The following is a 17,443-nucleotide window of genomic DNA, read 5'->3' on the forward strand; positions in this document are numbered from 1 at the left end:
GATGCTGAGGATAGCTCCTTGTTGTGTGAAGTTTTAAAAGCTTCTCAAGCACATTCGTTTCTAATTTCTCATTAGTCTGTGTGTTGGGTTAGGATTTTTCATCTTTCTTTCATATACAAAGAAAGTAATCCACAGAAAATTAACCAACAGGTCTAAAGTCATCAGTGCCAACAGGACTCGAAATAGAACCCAAAGCTGACCCGTTACTCTGCCAGCCGACCCTTCCTCCTTCCTCTTCACTTGCTCTTTCATTCTTACAGGTACCTTTGCCTGTTATTATTTACTCTTATGTGAGTATAAACCAAATGGCAGAAATCCATCTGTCCCCAAGAGGCAGTGCAAGCCCCTCTGGAGCATGGTCCAGACAGGGCTCCGCACTGCACTAGAGTTGCCCACCAGTGATCACCCCCAGGGCAGCTAACTGTGAAGGCCCCAATCACTACCTGTAGATGGATATTAGGTGTCACCTCCTCTGCAAAGCTTCCCTAAATCTTGGTAGGGTTAAAGGCATCCCCTAGAGGGGGTGCTCAAACTTCCTACTCCATCTCTACCGCCTCCCCATTCCCACAGATCGTTCTGCATTGGATCTGGATCCAAACCTTATTTGGATTCCCAGCTCAGTTACTTGTTAGCAGAGGAAAGTCCCTTAATCTTTCTGAGCCTTCCTTTCCTCATTGATAAAAAGCAGGTGCTAAACACTATTTCATGGGTTGTTGTTAGGATTGAAAGGTGCCCACACACCTACTTAATTCTGAGTCATTCCAATGTCCTGTGGTCAAGGACTTCGTCTTCTTCAGTCACACTGCTGCCTGTTCTGTCTCTGAGCCGGTTCCATGCACACCTTTTCATAGCACGCTCATTACCTTGATTAAATTTCTTTTCAAGCTCAGTGATTTAAGCTTGTCTCCCCCACTGGCTGCAAGAGCACACAGCCATGTCTAATCCACCTGCCCTAATCACTCGATCCCTCGTTGTGCACCTCCCCTGTCTTCCATGGTGGCTGTGCATAGCCCTATCATCTTTCCTTAGTGCTGTGGTTAATCGAGTGCATGTCTGACTCTTCAGAGCACTTTACAAGCTGTACCATTTGTAGCTGTATATTTCTGGGGCCATGCGCAGTGCTGGCATACAGTAGGTCCTCAAAAAATATAAGAAGAATGAATAAAGCAATGAATGGGGATGGCTTGAGAAGCTCACTCTCTGCCTTCTTTTCACTGTGGTACATGCTTTCTTTTGGATTTTGTGGACATGGCTGATTGCTGCATTCCTAATCTGTTTCAAAGTGATACATTCTTCTCCTCAATACTATGCCTTTTTTTTTTTTTTTCAGCTGGAACTAGGCAGCTCTTTGGTGAGACACTAAAAATAAAACCACCAAAATTCTTTTCTCTTGGGTTACTTTGAAAAACATTGGTGTTTGCCCCAATCCTCCAGCCGGCCATGCTGATGAGGTGGTGGCACATCTGGGCTTTGACCACTGCTGGGCCTGCTGGCTAATGGTCTGGAAGATAATTGTCCAGGCAATTGCCACAGAACGGATCATTCGGTTGGTTGGCAGCTGGGTCAAGCCTCTTAGTTTGCTCCTTTTCTTTCTTCCCAATACATGGTAGCTCTCATCAGATAGAAGAAGGGAGAAGAGATGAAACCGAAATTCATCCGTTTATATCCAAATTAGTAACAGACTTTGGATGGGGAAATGGATCTCTCATCAGATAGAAGAAGGGAGAAGAGATGAAACCGAAATTCATCCGTTTATATCCAAATTAGTAACACTTAAAATTTGGATGGGGAAATGGAAAAAAAAAATAACCCACTAAAATTTAGAGTTTTGATGGTAATGAGGGACATACTGCTCCCTATTTCCCATGACCAGAGGTTCCTACCTCCTCCTACAGTCTCCTCTTTGGTAAGGTCATCCTCTTCTAAGGAGTCAACTGAGACTTCTGTGGGATTGATGCCCATCCATACCGCACTTCCAGCCTGACTTCTCTTTTGAAAGCCTGTCCTGAACCTCCAGCAACTCTCCACAGATCCTGATGTTTTAAATGCAAGGTACCCCAAACAAAAATCTTTACATTCCTGCTCCTCATTAGGATAATCACTCCCTGCCCTCCCTGTACTCAACAGCAGCAGCCCCATTTTGGACCACTTGATGTTTTATGATGGAGTTCCACAGCTGCTATCTCCTGTGAACACCGCCCCTCCCCCCCAGATGTATTTCTCCAACCTTTTGCTTTATTCTGGTGCTGGAACCACCATCTATTTGTTCACCGGCTCCAAACCTCAGCTTGCCACTGGCCTCTGCTCCTTCCTCCCAGCCCTCCCCCAGAACTCTGCATTCTGCTCCGGTAGCATCTCTTGAAACTGTATTTTCTATTCTCACCTCTTATTCCTAGTTCAGGTCACAGAACAGTCTCCCAACTGATGTCCTGGAGGCTCCTCTCTCTTCTCCCAGTGCCAACTGCCCCTAGCTACCCCATTTAACTTCTTGAAGCACCGCTCTGATCACATCACCCTGCCCAGGAGATCCAGCGGTGAGTGGTAGTCTAGGGAGCCAGGAACCAGGCAGACACTGCCCTTCTTCTACTCCCCTTCCATGTTTTGCATTTCAGGCGAATGGCACTCCTGTGGCAGTGCAGGCTCTGTGCTTCCCCACATTGCCCCTGGTTCAGACTCTTTTATGCCTGGCATATTCCCCCTCGCCCTCCTTGTGCCTTTTCTGTTCCCCATCTCTGCTGGTTGAAGTCCTACCATGTCATCTTTTAGCACGCAACTTAAACACCACCTCCACTGGGGACCTTTTTCTATTTCTACAGAGACAAACTCTCTCCTTTCTCCACCTCTGTAAAGTATTTCCTTAATGCTGTCTTAGGGCAGTTGTGTTCTCTTATCTTCCCACCTACAGGCAAACCCCCTAGAGATGGCAAAGCATCCTATACATCTCCCTTGTGTCCAGGTGACCTAGTGTTCACAGGTGACTCCAGCTCTAAGAATCAGTGAGTATGTGGATGAGTCCCTTGCTTCTGTGCTCCTTCATTTCTTCATGTGACTGCGGATCCTTAAGAAATCTTCCAGCTTAGACATGCTTTGAGTTTAAGCATCCATACAGGTCACTGTGCTGCCTACCACTCTGCAGGTTCTACTGAACTGACTTCACAAAGTTCTTTAAGTCAAATGTGATTTCTCAGTTCGCTGTCAGAATAACACATGGTAGTGGAGGGTATTTAATCACAGCGGAGATCTACATCGGGGACAGGTTGTTTTATTAAGATTTGAAAATGTTCCAGATATATCTCTTATTTGGGCTTTAGATTAAATTTTTTTTAAATTGATTCACTCATAATAGCATGCCCCATAATCTTTTTAAAAAAATTTATTTATTAATAATAAAAGTATACTTCCTAGCTTTTTTGTCAAATGAGAATATTGCCATGTCTGACATTTTCCCATAATGTGGTGATGATATAAAATATCTTATTTTTATTTGTTTATTTTCATGAAGCTTTTTATTTTAGTTCCAGTTTAGCAAACCGTGTTGTATGAGTATCGGGTATATAATACAGTGATTTAACAATTCTGTGCATTACTCAGCACTCTTCATGATAAGTGTATTCTAATCCCCTTCACCTACTTCTTTTTAAATTAAATATGTCTTTCTTTTTCTTTTTTTAAAGATTTTATTTATTTATTTGAGAGAGACAGAGAGAGCATGAGCAGATCCCAATGCAGAGCTGGATCCTAGGACACTGAGATCATGACCTGAGCCAAAGGCAGGTGCCTACCTTACTGAGCCACCCAGGTGTCCCAAATAAGTCTTTCTTTTTAAAAATCATCAATGAAGCAACAAAGAAAAGAAAAAAAAAAGTATGATTTCTATTCTAGTGATATAATGAACAAAGCACAATTTACAAAAGAACATTCTCTCCTTGGTTGATGTGAACCAGGGAGTGAGTTTTATTTATCTATTTTTAAAAACAGCCTTTGAAGCCTTTCTCCTGAAGACATGACAGTCCTTGCCAGCGCTTCACTAAGCAGAGCCCTGTGAGCTGAATGATCAGCCGGGGATGATGCCATTAGGGGCTCACACGTGGGAACGTGTCTGTGTCACTGCTGAATGTTCTGTGTTTGTTCCACTTCCTAGTCTGAATGGAGAATCAATGATGAAGAGTGTGTGTGTGTGTGTGGGGGTGCCTTTTATCCAGGGCTTCTGTGAGTGCCCTGTTCTGGGCCAGTGGTACATTCTGTGGGTTTCCAGTGGTTCCTAGCCCCAATAATAACAGAAATTTCCTGAACGATCCCACATTCTTGTGGCGAGGAGGGCTGATGGCACCAGAAGATCGTACCTGGGGAGGTGCACTGTCCAGGGAGGGTGATAATTCCTGCCTCAGAGGGGTGGTGCCTAGAGCTGTTAGTGATTCTGGGGCCAAGGATTGGCTCAGTGAATTGGAGTCATTAGTGTTAGTGAGACGAGGTTCCCATGGCTGAGAAAATCCAGCCTCTTCCTCTTCCTCCTCCTGCTCCATCTCCTCCATGAGAGTGGGCCAAGGGTCATTTTCAATGTCCCCTTGGCCTTGCTTGAAATGTACACCTGCTGCTGTCTTCAGTTGTAAAGACTGGGACACCCCCAGTTGTCAGGGCCCTTGTGGAGTGTGAGAGGCATTTTGTGGCTCCTCAGCTCCCTCAGGCAGGTACCCCTGGGGCCGCAACAGAGAAAAACATTGCCAGGATAGAACCCAGTGAGCGTTTCTCCTGGCATCTCCTGGGGGAAGCTAGGAGTGGAAGGGACACCAGAGATTATCAAGTCCAGGGGTTCAGGGCATCAGAATCACCTGGAGGTTCTGCTAAACTGCAGATTGCTGGGCCCCACTCCCAGAATCTCTGACTCGGTAGATCTAGAGTGGGGCCTCTAAATCTACGTTTCTCACAAACTCCCCAGTAATACTGATGCTGCTGGGCCGGGGACTGCATTTTGAGAACCAGTGATCTGGTCCAATCCTTAAACTTGACAGAGGAGATACATGGATGTTGGGCTGTGAGTGACCTAAGGTTCTGCAGCTAGTGAGTGGCAGGCTCTGCACATGGGTGCTTGGCATTGCTCAGCCTTAGCACCTTCCAGAGGACAGCGCCCCGAGACCGCACTTACTGGTTACCAATATCAAAATGAAAAGTCCACACAACAGATGATAAGTTTTACCTTCCTCAAGCCACACATCTTGACACTGGGGAACGCCTGGACATTTGATGATTTTCATAGTTGGTTTTTCAGGTTTCTGGGCATCAGGTAGATTTGGTCCAAAAACACTTAAAGTGCCCATGATTGAAATATGCAGCCAGAAAGCATGAGTGCGTACAGCACCCGTGGCTTTACTGGGAACAGAAGCTACTGGTCTGTATTCTTAGACATATGTCTTAAAATGAATGAGGTGAGATCGTAATTATCATCATCCTTTATCGGGCATAAGTATCTCATTAATCATCACAGCAAACTTGGGAGGAGGCCTTATTACTCCCATTGCACAGAGGAGGAAACAGAAAGGCAGTAAGAGTGAGGAATCCGACGTGGGCACACACCTGGTGGAAGTGGCACTCAAAGCTGGCCTCCATCCCCTGATCTGGAGTTCTCCCTGCCTTCTACTCCACAGCCAAGAGCGTGAGAGTGATCAGGGACGTTTTATCTCACAAGGTTGCCTGCTCAGAGAGACCAGGAGCTGTGTGGAGGGTCTGACTGATGCTCTGTCTATTCAAGGGAAACGTTATCCTGTGTTCTGTTACTTCAGAGGTGGGCAGCTCAGACTCTTAACATGTCCCTGGAAGCTGTGGGGCAAGCAGAGAACATGGGGGACTTTCTCTTCCAGTTGGACGAGGGAGAGCCACCTGTGCCGTATCACTTGGACCCACCCCAGGTCTCTGATGATTAGCAGTTAGATGGGACGCCCCTTCTTCAGCCCTGGGGCTCATTTCCAGCTCTCCTGGGATGCTCCAGAGCCAAGAGCCTTGGCGAGGCCAAAACCCCTCACGTGCTTACCTTGATGTGGCCAGGACAGAAAGCTGCTCCCTTGGAAAAGCCGTTATTGGGCCCAGACGCTGAGCTGACCTTGGGTCCAGCATGCCATCCAGCCCCCTAGACTGCACGACCATGGGCCAGGACTCTGGAAGGAGAGAGCTGGCATTAGATGGGCACTTCACCATATTCTCTAGCGGATGGATAATTGTACCCTAGGCAGGAGGGGAGGGATGTGCCAATAGGACAAACCCTATTCTCTGAGTTCTGGGACTTTACCAGCATCAGAACCCAGGAAGGGCTTAGAGTCTAGCTTCTGAAATTGCCAGGTGACCTTACACAGACCTATGGTGGCACCTGTCTCCCATTCTTGTGCCAAAGCCCTCGGTTTCTGCCCGGATGCAGTCCACGGGTCCCAGTGAGGAGCTCCCAATCCCACCCCAGAGTCCTGCTCCAGCAGACCCCTAACTCAGCACCAAAATGGAAATTATTCTGTACATTGCACATACAGAGATGTAGTAGATCCAACTTTGGCCCAGCCTAACTGAACATAAATTATACAGAAGAAAACATCCTGACAATTGAGAACAAGCTGGTACTTTGATAAAAATCCAGATGAGTTATGGTGGTAAATATGACAACCTGACTACATGATAGATAACAGAAACCTCTGATAGAATTGAGTTAGAATTGTGACTCTCAGGGAATCACAGCCAAAAGTCAACTTTTATCAATCAGAAGATATCTAGATGATATAAAGAGGAAAAAATACTATTCAAAGTTTAGGTTGTAGTTCCTAGAAGCAATGGAAGGTTTCTATTCTTTTCTCACTTCTATAAACCTCATATATGTATGTGCTTCCTTCATTCATTCAACAAATATATCCTGAGCACCTGCTATGTGTTAAGTACCTGATCTAGGTAGGTGCTGGGGACCCAGTAGTGAATAAGGCAGACAACGTCTTTCCTCTTGTGGAGCTTATAGTCTTATGTAAATAAACAACATATCTTCTGATTCTTTACATGTCATGGAGGAAAAAACAAAGTATGCTGATAGAGGGTGACTGCAGAGTGTAGTAAAGGGATCCTATAGACAGGCTGCCAAGTGAAGAGTTCTTGGAGGAAGTGGTCTTCGGGTTGAGATCTGAAGGATGAAAAGGAATGAGGGAGAGAATTCTAGGCAAAAGGAATAGCAAGTACAAAGGCCCTGAGATAGAAATAAGTTAAAGTTGCTGAACATGTAGGGAAGTAAAATGGGAGGTAGAAGAAACCAGGTCTGCAAAGACCTAGCTAGAGCTATGGTTTTATCATAAGGGTAATGGGAAGGGAGTGGAAGACTTTAAGCAGGAGAATGACATGACATTTTTAATGAATGAATGAACCATTACATCTATTGTAGAAATTGTTATAGGATTGAGTCCTCCACAACCCCCAAAACTTCTAGAATGATATCTGTATCCTTCCTGTTTATATTCTCTTTCCAATTACAAAAACCCCTTTCCCTGTCGTGGTTTTTTTTTTTTTTTATCATGTTTTTTTCCACTGTGGACCCCCAGCGCTTACCTTCCTTCAACCCTCTCTCATCTTATACAATGAAGATCTTCATCTTTTCCAATGAAGCCACCAAGTCTCTAATCACTTAGAGGAGGTAGAGAACAGGGAAGTATAAAGAGCATCTGGAGTGTTTTTCCTGCTGCTAGAAATCATAAAATTAAGGACTAGGATGTTTCCCTTCCTTTTCCTTACCCACTCTGCTCAAAAATATCCTTTCTGTACCAGAAAGACCTTCTAGAAGTACCAGAGAAACCTTCCAAAAATCAGTTGGAGTTCAAGTCTAGAGATGGAAATTTACCTAAACACCCTTTAAAAATGTTAGATTCTGTGGCAGAGTACGCTGTCATGCTTTCTCAGGGTTGGGTTTAGCAATGGAGAGGGAAGATGGCATGTCCCCAGAGTAATAGGTGGACATTGTGGGGCCTGATTCCATTGCTTCCGGGAAAGAAGGTCTGGATCCAGTCCACAAATTCTTCATCTGGGTATTTGGCCAAGACTGATTGACGATTAGACTGGAACTCACAGAGCTGGGTCCTGGTCCAATTCACTCTGTTTCTTAGGTAAATCACTTAGTATCTTTAAGCATCTCTGAGCTTCCTCCTCCACAGGATAAGGAACTACTATGATGATATAGCTAAGGTCTCCAGCTCTGATCATCTGTTATTTTACAAGGTCAATTCATATTTTTCAGTCTGTATCCCTACTGGATTCTTTTTAAAAAAAGATTTTATTTATTTATTCATGATAGACAGAGAGAGAGAGAGACAGAGAGACAGAGAGGCAGAGACACAGGCAGAGGGAGAAGCAGGCTCCATGCAGGGAGCCCAATGTGGGACTTGATCCCAGGTCTCCAGGATCACACACTGGACTGAAGGCAGCACTAAACCACTGAGCCACCGGGGCTGCCCTCCCTACTGGATTCTTAAGTAATGCTTTCTCTCATCCAAACACTAGAACTATTTTTTTTCATTAATTAAAGAGTAAAACTTGCAGACCTTGTGCCAGCCACTACGTGAGGACACGAGGAAGAATATAACATAATATTTCACTTCCAAGAGCAAATAATCTAGAGGTAAGGAAAGGCAAACATATGAACACACATTTAAAGCACAGCATGATAAGTATGATGTATATTTGACTTGATATGGAAACCTAGTGGAAGGAGGAACCAGTTTTATCTGGCCAGATTAACCAGAGATATAGGTTCATGGAGGAAGTAACATCTGAGCAGAGTTCTTAAGGATGAATAGAAGTTCACCAGTGAAGAAGGGAAGGCATTGCAGTGCCCCAGAGTTCAAGAATTGGCTAGAGGTTCAACACAGCTAAGAAGGGGACTTGTGGGGAAGGGTGAAAGGAACAGTGATGAGTCTTATACAGCAGTAGGTGCTCATGAGTTTGCAGAGCTCACTGCAGTGGCCTGCCCACTGACTGTTATTTCCTGTGCGACATAAAAGTTCTTGGGCCATCTATGGAACAATCAGTGAATTTCTCTAGAAATATTCTGGATATTCCATTACAAGTCAGGATGGCTTCCTGTTTAAGATGATAAGAGAGAGAAGGTCTACCTCAAAAAAGAAAAATCCCATAACTTCTAAGCAGAACTGCCTTCTTGAAGATTTGCTCTAGACCTATCACAAATAGCTCCCTAGTCCTATAGATGCAATCTGGGTCAAGCCAACTTGGTATACCAGGGTCACCTGCCAATCTAGATGCATGAGTGCTATATTTTAGATCCTGTCTAGCATCTCCTATGACTTTGACCTTCTCTTGTTCAGTATAGGTATAGATTGCTGCTGGAGAAAACAGTTCCCTGTCCAGAATATTGAAACACTAAATGATTTTCATAGATGCTGCTGTCATTGTGTTTAGTCTTATGCTAGTGAAAGTTGAGGCTCTAAAATTAAATCTGATTTAATTATTACCAATTTCTAATGCAAAGATATGAGGGACAAGCAACCCAAATGCCTATCTGTTTAAAAACCCTGTCTGTCCTCATGAGGTAATCACTTAGTCAGATGGCTCTCACTCTTTTACAAGTGCATGAAAACAAGGCCAAGCTCATTGCAGACCCATGTTCTATTCCTTCTTTCAGGGCATGATGGAATACTCTTGAAGTCTGGTGTACCTTTTCTAGACCAGGACAAGCCTAGTCTGCCCAAGGTCTCATGTTTAAGGTAGTGATTCTCAAAGTGTGGTAGTAGTAGCAGCAGCAATATCTCAGAACTTACTAGAAATGCAAATACTTAGATTCCACCATAGACCTAGCAATGCTGAGTGAGACCCCATCAACTGTGCTTTAACAATCCCTTGGGTGATTCTGTGCACACTTATGCTTGAGAATTACTGTTTTAGAGGATCCACTCTGGCTCCCCTTCACCTGCGATCTCTCCATGGAATGAGGGATCGAGGGCCAAGTGATAGGATCAACCCAGAGTCAGTCTACTCCTCTAGACTGCCTGCTTGATTGGAACTTTCAATATTATAGTCCATCTTATGTCTAGACGATGACTCCAGAACCCCAGACCAACAGCCTCAAGTCAAGGACTCCTTGAGCTTAAGCCTCTTTGAATATCTCTCTGTTGCCTGCCTCAGTGTCCCCTTTGCTTTCTTAAGGTCTCAATGATATTTTGGTCAATTTCAATCAAGAAGCTTAGATGAATAGCAAATTGTTGAAAATCCAATTAATATACAGTTTGAGGAAACTAAGCCTCTGCTAGAGAGTTATTAGGAAGTGACGGGCATCAGCTGTACAAATGCAACCTGCTAACTATCAATCAGCATCCTGCAAAGTCCTTCATGCTTGAACTTTGTGGAAGATTTCATCTACCTCCTAGTTTCCCCTTTCCGCTGCATCCTCCCTCTGAATCCTCTACAGCAATGGCTCTCCACCCTGGCTGATCACTGGAATCACCTGCGGAGCTTTGCAAACTCCTGTCCCACCTCCAAAGATTCCAGCTTAACTGTTCTGGAGTGCTGCCTGGGAATCAGCATTTTGTAAAGCTCCTGAGGTAATCCCAAGGAAAAATCCAGGGCTGAGAACAACTGCTGTACAGGGTGAACAGGAAGCTTGACATTGGCTTTGATGAGCTAGCAATTAAGAGAAATTATTAAGAAATTAATATACCTCAGAAAATGTAAAGTGCAGATGTGGTCACATTTAGGCAAACAAGAATACAGCTTCTAGGTGCTTCACTCTGCCAACTCTCTCTATATAATTGATGTTCATGAATTGGAAGGTTTTCTTTTTACTCCTTGCATGCCACTTAAAATGTTTGGTGGTTGGAGCTATGGTTAGCTTATTATTAAGCCCGAGGATTATTTGCTGGCAACTTTAATACCAAAGATTTGGGGATGTTTGACCAAAAAGACCTTTTGGACCATTCCTCGCATGTGCTCGGAAGCAATGGCTAGTCCCCAAGAGCAGCTTAAGCCACTTCAAAGATGCCAGAGCAGCTGGCATGAACTGTGGCTTCCTTTCTCCTAGCTTCTATCTGTCAGAGTTCTGTGCTGGGAAAATTCACTGGGGATGTTGGGCATTAAGAACGTGTAGTTGAGGGTATAATAATAATTATTGGTACTCTTGTTGTGATTTTCATTGCTGTGACCATTCTCCCTTGATTCCCTCCTTTCTCTGGTAGTTCTTACTCTGAGCCTGAATGCAAAAAAAGGGAATTTGAAGTCTTTTGTGTCATAAGTCTATTTTCCTAATATTTAGCTTAATCAGAAATTTTGTAGTATGGAATACAACCATGAGGTTTGCTGACTAGGAGCTCTTTAGCGGCGGGGGCGGGGGGTGGTGCGGAATTCAATTTTGGCCATTTAGACATGATTTGATGTGTTTTAACTATTTGGTGGTTTTGGCAAGTCCAATAGGAAAATAGTGCATCTGGCACCAAGGACTTAGGCAGACATAAAGGTTCAGCGAAACCACTATTCTTTTTGAATGAGCGTTTCAGTGCTCACAATTCTACAGCACCCTGCCACATTTCCCTGGACGATAAATGGTCCTCTGGCTCTTTGGAAGATTCTGAGGTAAATTACAAAACCCTAGCATTTCTCCAGAGAGTCCGGCCGCTTCAGGAAGAAACCACCAAGGTTGGCTGACCTTGAGCCTCTGAATCAAGGAGCATTTGCTATGAATGTGCACGGCCCTCTTGGTGTGTGTGGCTGGCCGCAATCTTCATGGTATTTACCTGACTGGATTCACGAGCTGTGCAATGCCAGCACTGCAGAGAGGTTTTCATAGCGTGGGTAATCATGACACCAACGTGGTGGTGGGAGATAAGACATCTAGGCATACGGCAGCCTGCCATTACAGAGCTGAAGGCAGTGGACTTCTGCTAAATCACAGTCCTCGCACCGTAGCCCATCGGCCTAGTAATACTAATGACATATCTATAATCTACACATTGGTGCCAAAACCAATCCAATCGTTTTACAAACTTCTCTGTAACCCTAAGAAAACATCTCCTTGGTTCCAACTGGCTGATCCTTAAACCACAAGGAAAAGATCCATTTCATTCCTGTTTTTGGCCTTTTCCCGCCTGCTGTTCCCATGCTTGGGACTAAAAGCAGACAGAGTACTGGGGAGAAAGGACTCTCAGGTTGGTTGGAGTCAAAGGTTGCTTTCAATAATACCAGCCCCTAGTGAGGTCTCTAACCTGCTGCAGACCTCGGGTGACCACCTGGGAAGGAATGCATGAATGAAAACAAAACGCTGCCGATGAATGCTAACTCGGATCCAAGGCCTTCCTTCTACTTGCTTTATAGGATTAAATGTCCTCAGCTCCTCTTGAGCTAGCCTTTTCCTCTCAGTGTGTGGTATGTTTTCCAAGCAATAGGTCAAGCAACGTTACAGCACATAAGTCTATAATGCAATTCAGATGTAACTTCAGAAATAAAGACAAGCTAAGGATCTATAGTCCCGAGACAGACCAAGAAAAATCCTGGCCCAACAGACACATAGTGTTCTAGGGCTTTGAAAAAGACAGGCAGGTCATCTTGCAGCTGGTGAGGGATACAGAACAAGCTGTGGGACTTGAATGTAAGGATCCCTGTGAGGCACACTCACTTATCCGTCAGTCGCACTCACTTGTCCATGAGATAAACTCACTCATCCCTGAGGCACACTCACTTGTTTGTGAGACACCCACACTTATCTGTGAGACATACACACTTGTCCATGAGACACTCACACTTGTCCGTGAGACACTCACACTTATTTATGAGACACACTCACTTGTGAAACACATTCTCTTATCCCTGAGACACACCCACTTGTCTGTGAGACACACTTATCTGTGACACACTCACTTGTCCGTGAGACACGCACACTTGTTTGTGAGACACTCACTTGTCTGAGACATAGTCACTTGTCCCTGAGACACCTACATGTCCCTGAGATATCCACACTTGTACCTGAGACACCCACACTTGTCTGTAAGACACATTCCCTCATCCCTGAGGCACACTCACTTGTCTGTGAGACACCCACACTTGTCTGTGAGACATTCATACTTGTCCATGGGACACATTCACTTGTCCATGAGACACATCTGTCCATAAGTCAGGGCCATTTCTGTTTGAGCAGCTGGACTTCAGTCTCTGCAAAAACTGCTGCACCTCAACCACCCCGAATCCATGGAAACTGGATCACAGCAGCCAGCACCAAACACATCACAAGGGGAAACTGAGCCTCAAAGATGAGTCAGACATATTCTCACACCACACCATCACCACTCTGGAGTGACAGCTGCCACCGTGTCTCCAGCTCCCTCACTCTTTTACACTGACATTTCCTGGCTTGTCTGCTGACTTCACACCCAGAAAATCTGACTCAAGGCAAGAAAGAGATAACTCAGCCCAGCTTTGCCCAGGCATGCAGCACATGCAGATCCTCGGGAGCCCGAGGCTAAGATAAGAGCTGGAAATGAAGAATTTATTTCCATGTGTGTGTTTGTCAGGGGGCTTTGAGCTGTTTTAGCTACTTCCTGTGTATGGCTTTAACTATCCCAGTCCCAAATGGGCTCTTCCCGCACAGTAACATATATCCCTGATGGTGGATGTTGTAACATCCCTGGGGTGGTTAACTATAATGAGGGGCTATTTGATGGGCATTTTTCAGTTTATTTGAAGGAGTTTCATCTAGCTCTTTCATTATCTTAGGAAAAAGGTCAGGGGAGATGAAAACCTGCTGTCCCTTCTAAAGTCATTTGATTCTCATATAATTATATTTCAGAACATTCCCCATCTTCTAGTGTTTCTTCTTTTAGGTTTTATTTGACCATGACATCATGAACAAAAGAAAAACTCTGCACTGGTGAAATTCAGTCCAGAGCTAACAAGAGACCCACAGCACGCATCTGTCTTCGGGGACCCAGAACACTCTGGGTAATCAGAAGTTCCAAAAATGAGGGCAAACAGCTTCACCCACTTGATCACCACACAAGTGCACACATGCACGATCGTGCACACGCACACATACACACAGACACTATACCTCCTGCTGTTTCTAAAGAGGGAAGTTTGGATGTTTAAGATCTGAAGAACAATAAACTAATTTACTTCAGAATCTCAGTTGTTATTTTACATGAGGATAGAATATGAGAGCTGTAAAGAAAAGGCCGCCAGCATTCTGCAGTCCAGGTACTTCCCCTGACAAACTGGCCAACTGATGTCCACAGGCCTGGAGCTGGTTGCATTTGAGCCCTGCCACTTACCAGCCGTGGGATCTTTAGCAAGTGTCTTACCCTCCGTGTACCTCAGTGCCTCCTCTTAGAAATCACAATAATTCTATTCTCCCCAGTGGCTTATTGAGAGGATTAAATAGAAGAAGCATTTAGCTCGGTGTCTAGTACCTAGTTGGTGTTACATACATATCAGCTATCCTAATGAGCATCATCAAAGACATCCAGCTAGAATCAGGCAGTGAGTTACCAACAGGCTGGGTACAGAACTGAAAGCGATGTCTCATACCCGTCTTGTGCCCCACTTGGGCTGTCTCTCTGGCAGGAAGGATCCTGCTGTTTGTCCCAGTCTGGGTTGGGATGGCTGGCCATGCACATGCTCAGTGGTACCATCTGAGCAAGTGTAGAATGCTCCATCTGCAGCTGCAAGATGATTATCTGCAATCATTTCCCAACAAAAAAGCTGAGTAATGAACTGAAACATTTGTTTTTGGAATGATCCATTTTCTTTAGCCACAGGGCAGTCAGAGGGAGGAAGCTGCTCCAGTTGACTACAGTTTGGGGATCATGGTGCTCTTTGGCCATGATGAAGACATGCCAGGCCCTGTAGAATTGGTAGCATCTTTGCTTAGGGTAATCACTGCCTTACAAGGAAAGTGAGTCACAAGGGGAATACAACACAGAGGCATCTACCTGGTCAAATTCATGTTCAGGGATCCAGGAGATTTGGGACAAATTCAGGCATCCGCGTGACTGCTGACTTCTTGGGGTCTTGGTGTTTTTCTAACTATGGGCTGTCCCAGAGTGGGCACTTAACGAACGTTTATTGAACGGAATTGAAAATAATTCTTCCCCTAGCCACGCCAGTGTATTCAAAGTAAATCATTTTTTTTTCCTATTACATCAGGAAATAACAAGTGGTCCCAATTTATATTGCTGGAAAACTGGGTAAGCCCCCTTTCATTTTGGTGAAGTTTCATCACAGAAGGACAATGCCCCATTGGTGGGCTGACAGTTGAACTGCTGAGGAAGTGTCTTCGTTCTCCATGGACCCTCATCGCACCTCCACTACCAGCACTAAAAAGCATACACAGGTGTTGTGCGGACAACACTCCTTATTTCCAGCCCGTTCACTTGTCTTGTCCAGAATTTATTTGGAGAAAGCTATGCTCCAACCCAGCCACTGGTTCTATTGCGCAATCCAGTGGGATGGCAGTCACCTCATTATTTAGTTACAACTGGAGAAAAAATGAAAAAAAGAAAAAGAAGAAAAAAACCAGAGCACACACATACAGGCGAGGGTGGAGGCTGTGTGACGATAATGAAAACCATTTGTTGGTCCTTCGCTCCTTTCTCTGTGATTCCGCCAGGTTCCTGGCATGAGGCCTCTGTGCAGGGAGCTGTACCTCTCAGGCCTTCGGGGACTCATCTGCCATGTCCAGTTTAGGGTGTCGCCCTTTGTCCTCTGAGAGGGGGGCAAAAGACTGGTTGTCCCAGCTCTTTCTGGGTGCCAGCCACCAGGCCTGGCTCCAGCACTCACCTCCGTCCCTGGGAGCCTCCCCAGCTTGTGGAATCATGCATTGATCCCAGTTGTTTTTAAACTCTGCTTGAGCCAGACTGGTCTGCTCTGGGCGAGAAGGCTCTCCTCTCTGCCTGCATGGTGTCCACCTGCAGTCCCAGCTTTCTATTTAACTGCTTCAGCGTTTCCTTCTCTCCACAGAACTCATCTCCATATTCCCAAAATACAGACTCAAACTAGGTTTTAAGGTAAAAATTTAAAAATTTCTAACAAAAAAAGCCCCCCCAAATTCACAACCAGTAGAACAGTGTGTATCTATCTGCCTAAGCACTTCTGTTTTGCTTACGTCGTCCCTGAGAGAGGAATCATCTTGAAAGGCACCTTGAAAGGTGGCAGTTACAGGCAGGAAACCCTTGCCCTTGTGCCCATTAAGTCCTACTGCCTAATTGCCCACCTCTCTGCCCATTTCTCAAACCCATTACAATGTTCCAGTCGTATTTTTTATTTTTAAATATTTTACTTATTTATTCGTGAGAGACACACACACACACACACACACACACACAGAGGCAGAGACACAGGCAGAGGGAGAAGCAGGCTCCATGCAGGGAACCTGATGTGGGACTCGATCCCAGGACCCCGAGATCATGCTCTGAGCCAAAGGTAGACACTCAACCACTGAGCCACTCAGGCGTACCTGTTCCAGTCATATCTTTTAGTCAGATCCATGGAGCACAGCAGAGTTCTGTCCAACCCACTCTACCACTGTCTCCACCTCTACCACCACCACCACCACCACCACCACCACCATGACCACTGCCTCCCCCATCACCATGATCACCATCTCCTCCACCATTGCTGCCTCCATCGACGTTGCCACCACTTCCTCACCACCACCACCACCACCATCATCAAAGGCTTAAAGAATTTTCTGGAGCCAGGGAAGTCTGGCCAGTGTTCCCCAAAAGCTCCCTTTATGTTGTCAATAGAATCAGCAGAACCAGAAGAGAGCCACGCCTGGGGGTCATTTATTCTCTCCAGAGTAGCTAACTGAATTGTTTAGGTCTATATAACTTCCAGTGGAGTGGTGAATAGAGCTGGGTCTAGAAATCATATTTCTGCTTTCCTGTCTATTCCATTATACATTTCCCAGCACCTATTTGGGAAGCTGCTTTTCCCCCGCTTCTTTCTCCTGAGATTTTGTTTGTCTTGTCTTTGCTGTTATCTTTGTATTTCCAATAATGTAGACAACAATATTATTCAGTTTAGACCTTGATGAAATCATCTCAAAAGAGAAATATCTATGATTGCCCCAAGGACATTATATACAGACACACACAAATTCACAAAGGTAAATAAGGAATTAGGTATCTTGGTTCTCCAAAATGAGGCAGGTTCTTCCATTTGCCTTATGCAAGGTATTAAGGATAACTGTACAATTATTTGCCAGGTAAGGCTTTCTATTTCTTCACATCTGAAGACAATTAGACTTCATGTTTAGGCCCCTGTTGGGAGAGAAAGCTCTCCCAGACCTGTCCCATCAATCTCCAGAAGGAGGTACTCCTCTGACTAATCTGATTCCATAGCAGTGATTGACTCCCACTTGTAAGAAGGGAATTCTCTGAGTATGGCTCTCTCCCTGCCTTCCATGCCAGCAGGAGAAGGGGCCTGCTAGCTGTTAGCT

The 17,443-nt window shown here is 45.0% G+C and overlaps 1 protein-coding gene across 4 annotated transcripts in view; it reads right to left on the reverse strand.

The window, feature by feature from the left end:
- The window catches only part of NGF (nerve growth factor), a 54,413-nt gene that overhangs the window by 3,178 nt on the left and 33,792 nt on the right, over positions 1 to 17,443 (reverse strand). The window contains exons 2-4 of one of the 4 annotated variants that reach the window (XR_007402984.1): positions 6,026 to 6,149; positions 5,572 to 5,814; positions 2 to 4,694 (exon numbers count right to left, since the gene is read on the reverse strand). Coding sequence is in view for 1 of the 4 variants with exons in the window: in XM_049095684.1 (XP_048951641.1) it covers positions 5,572 to 5,604 (33 nt within the window). In the remaining 3 variants the exon portion in view is untranslated. Of the gene's footprint in view, position 1; positions 4,695 to 5,571; positions 5,815 to 6,025; positions 6,150 to 17,443 lie in introns of those variants that run through there. The other 3 variants (XM_049095684.1, XR_007402985.1, XM_025453419.3) reach the window with 3 other exon arrangements.

Source organism: Canis lupus, chromosome 17 (genome assembly GCF_003254725.2).
Source record: "Canis lupus dingo isolate Sandy chromosome 17, ASM325472v2, whole genome shotgun sequence".
NCBI lineage: Eukaryota > Metazoa > Chordata > Mammalia > Carnivora > Canidae > Canis > Canis lupus.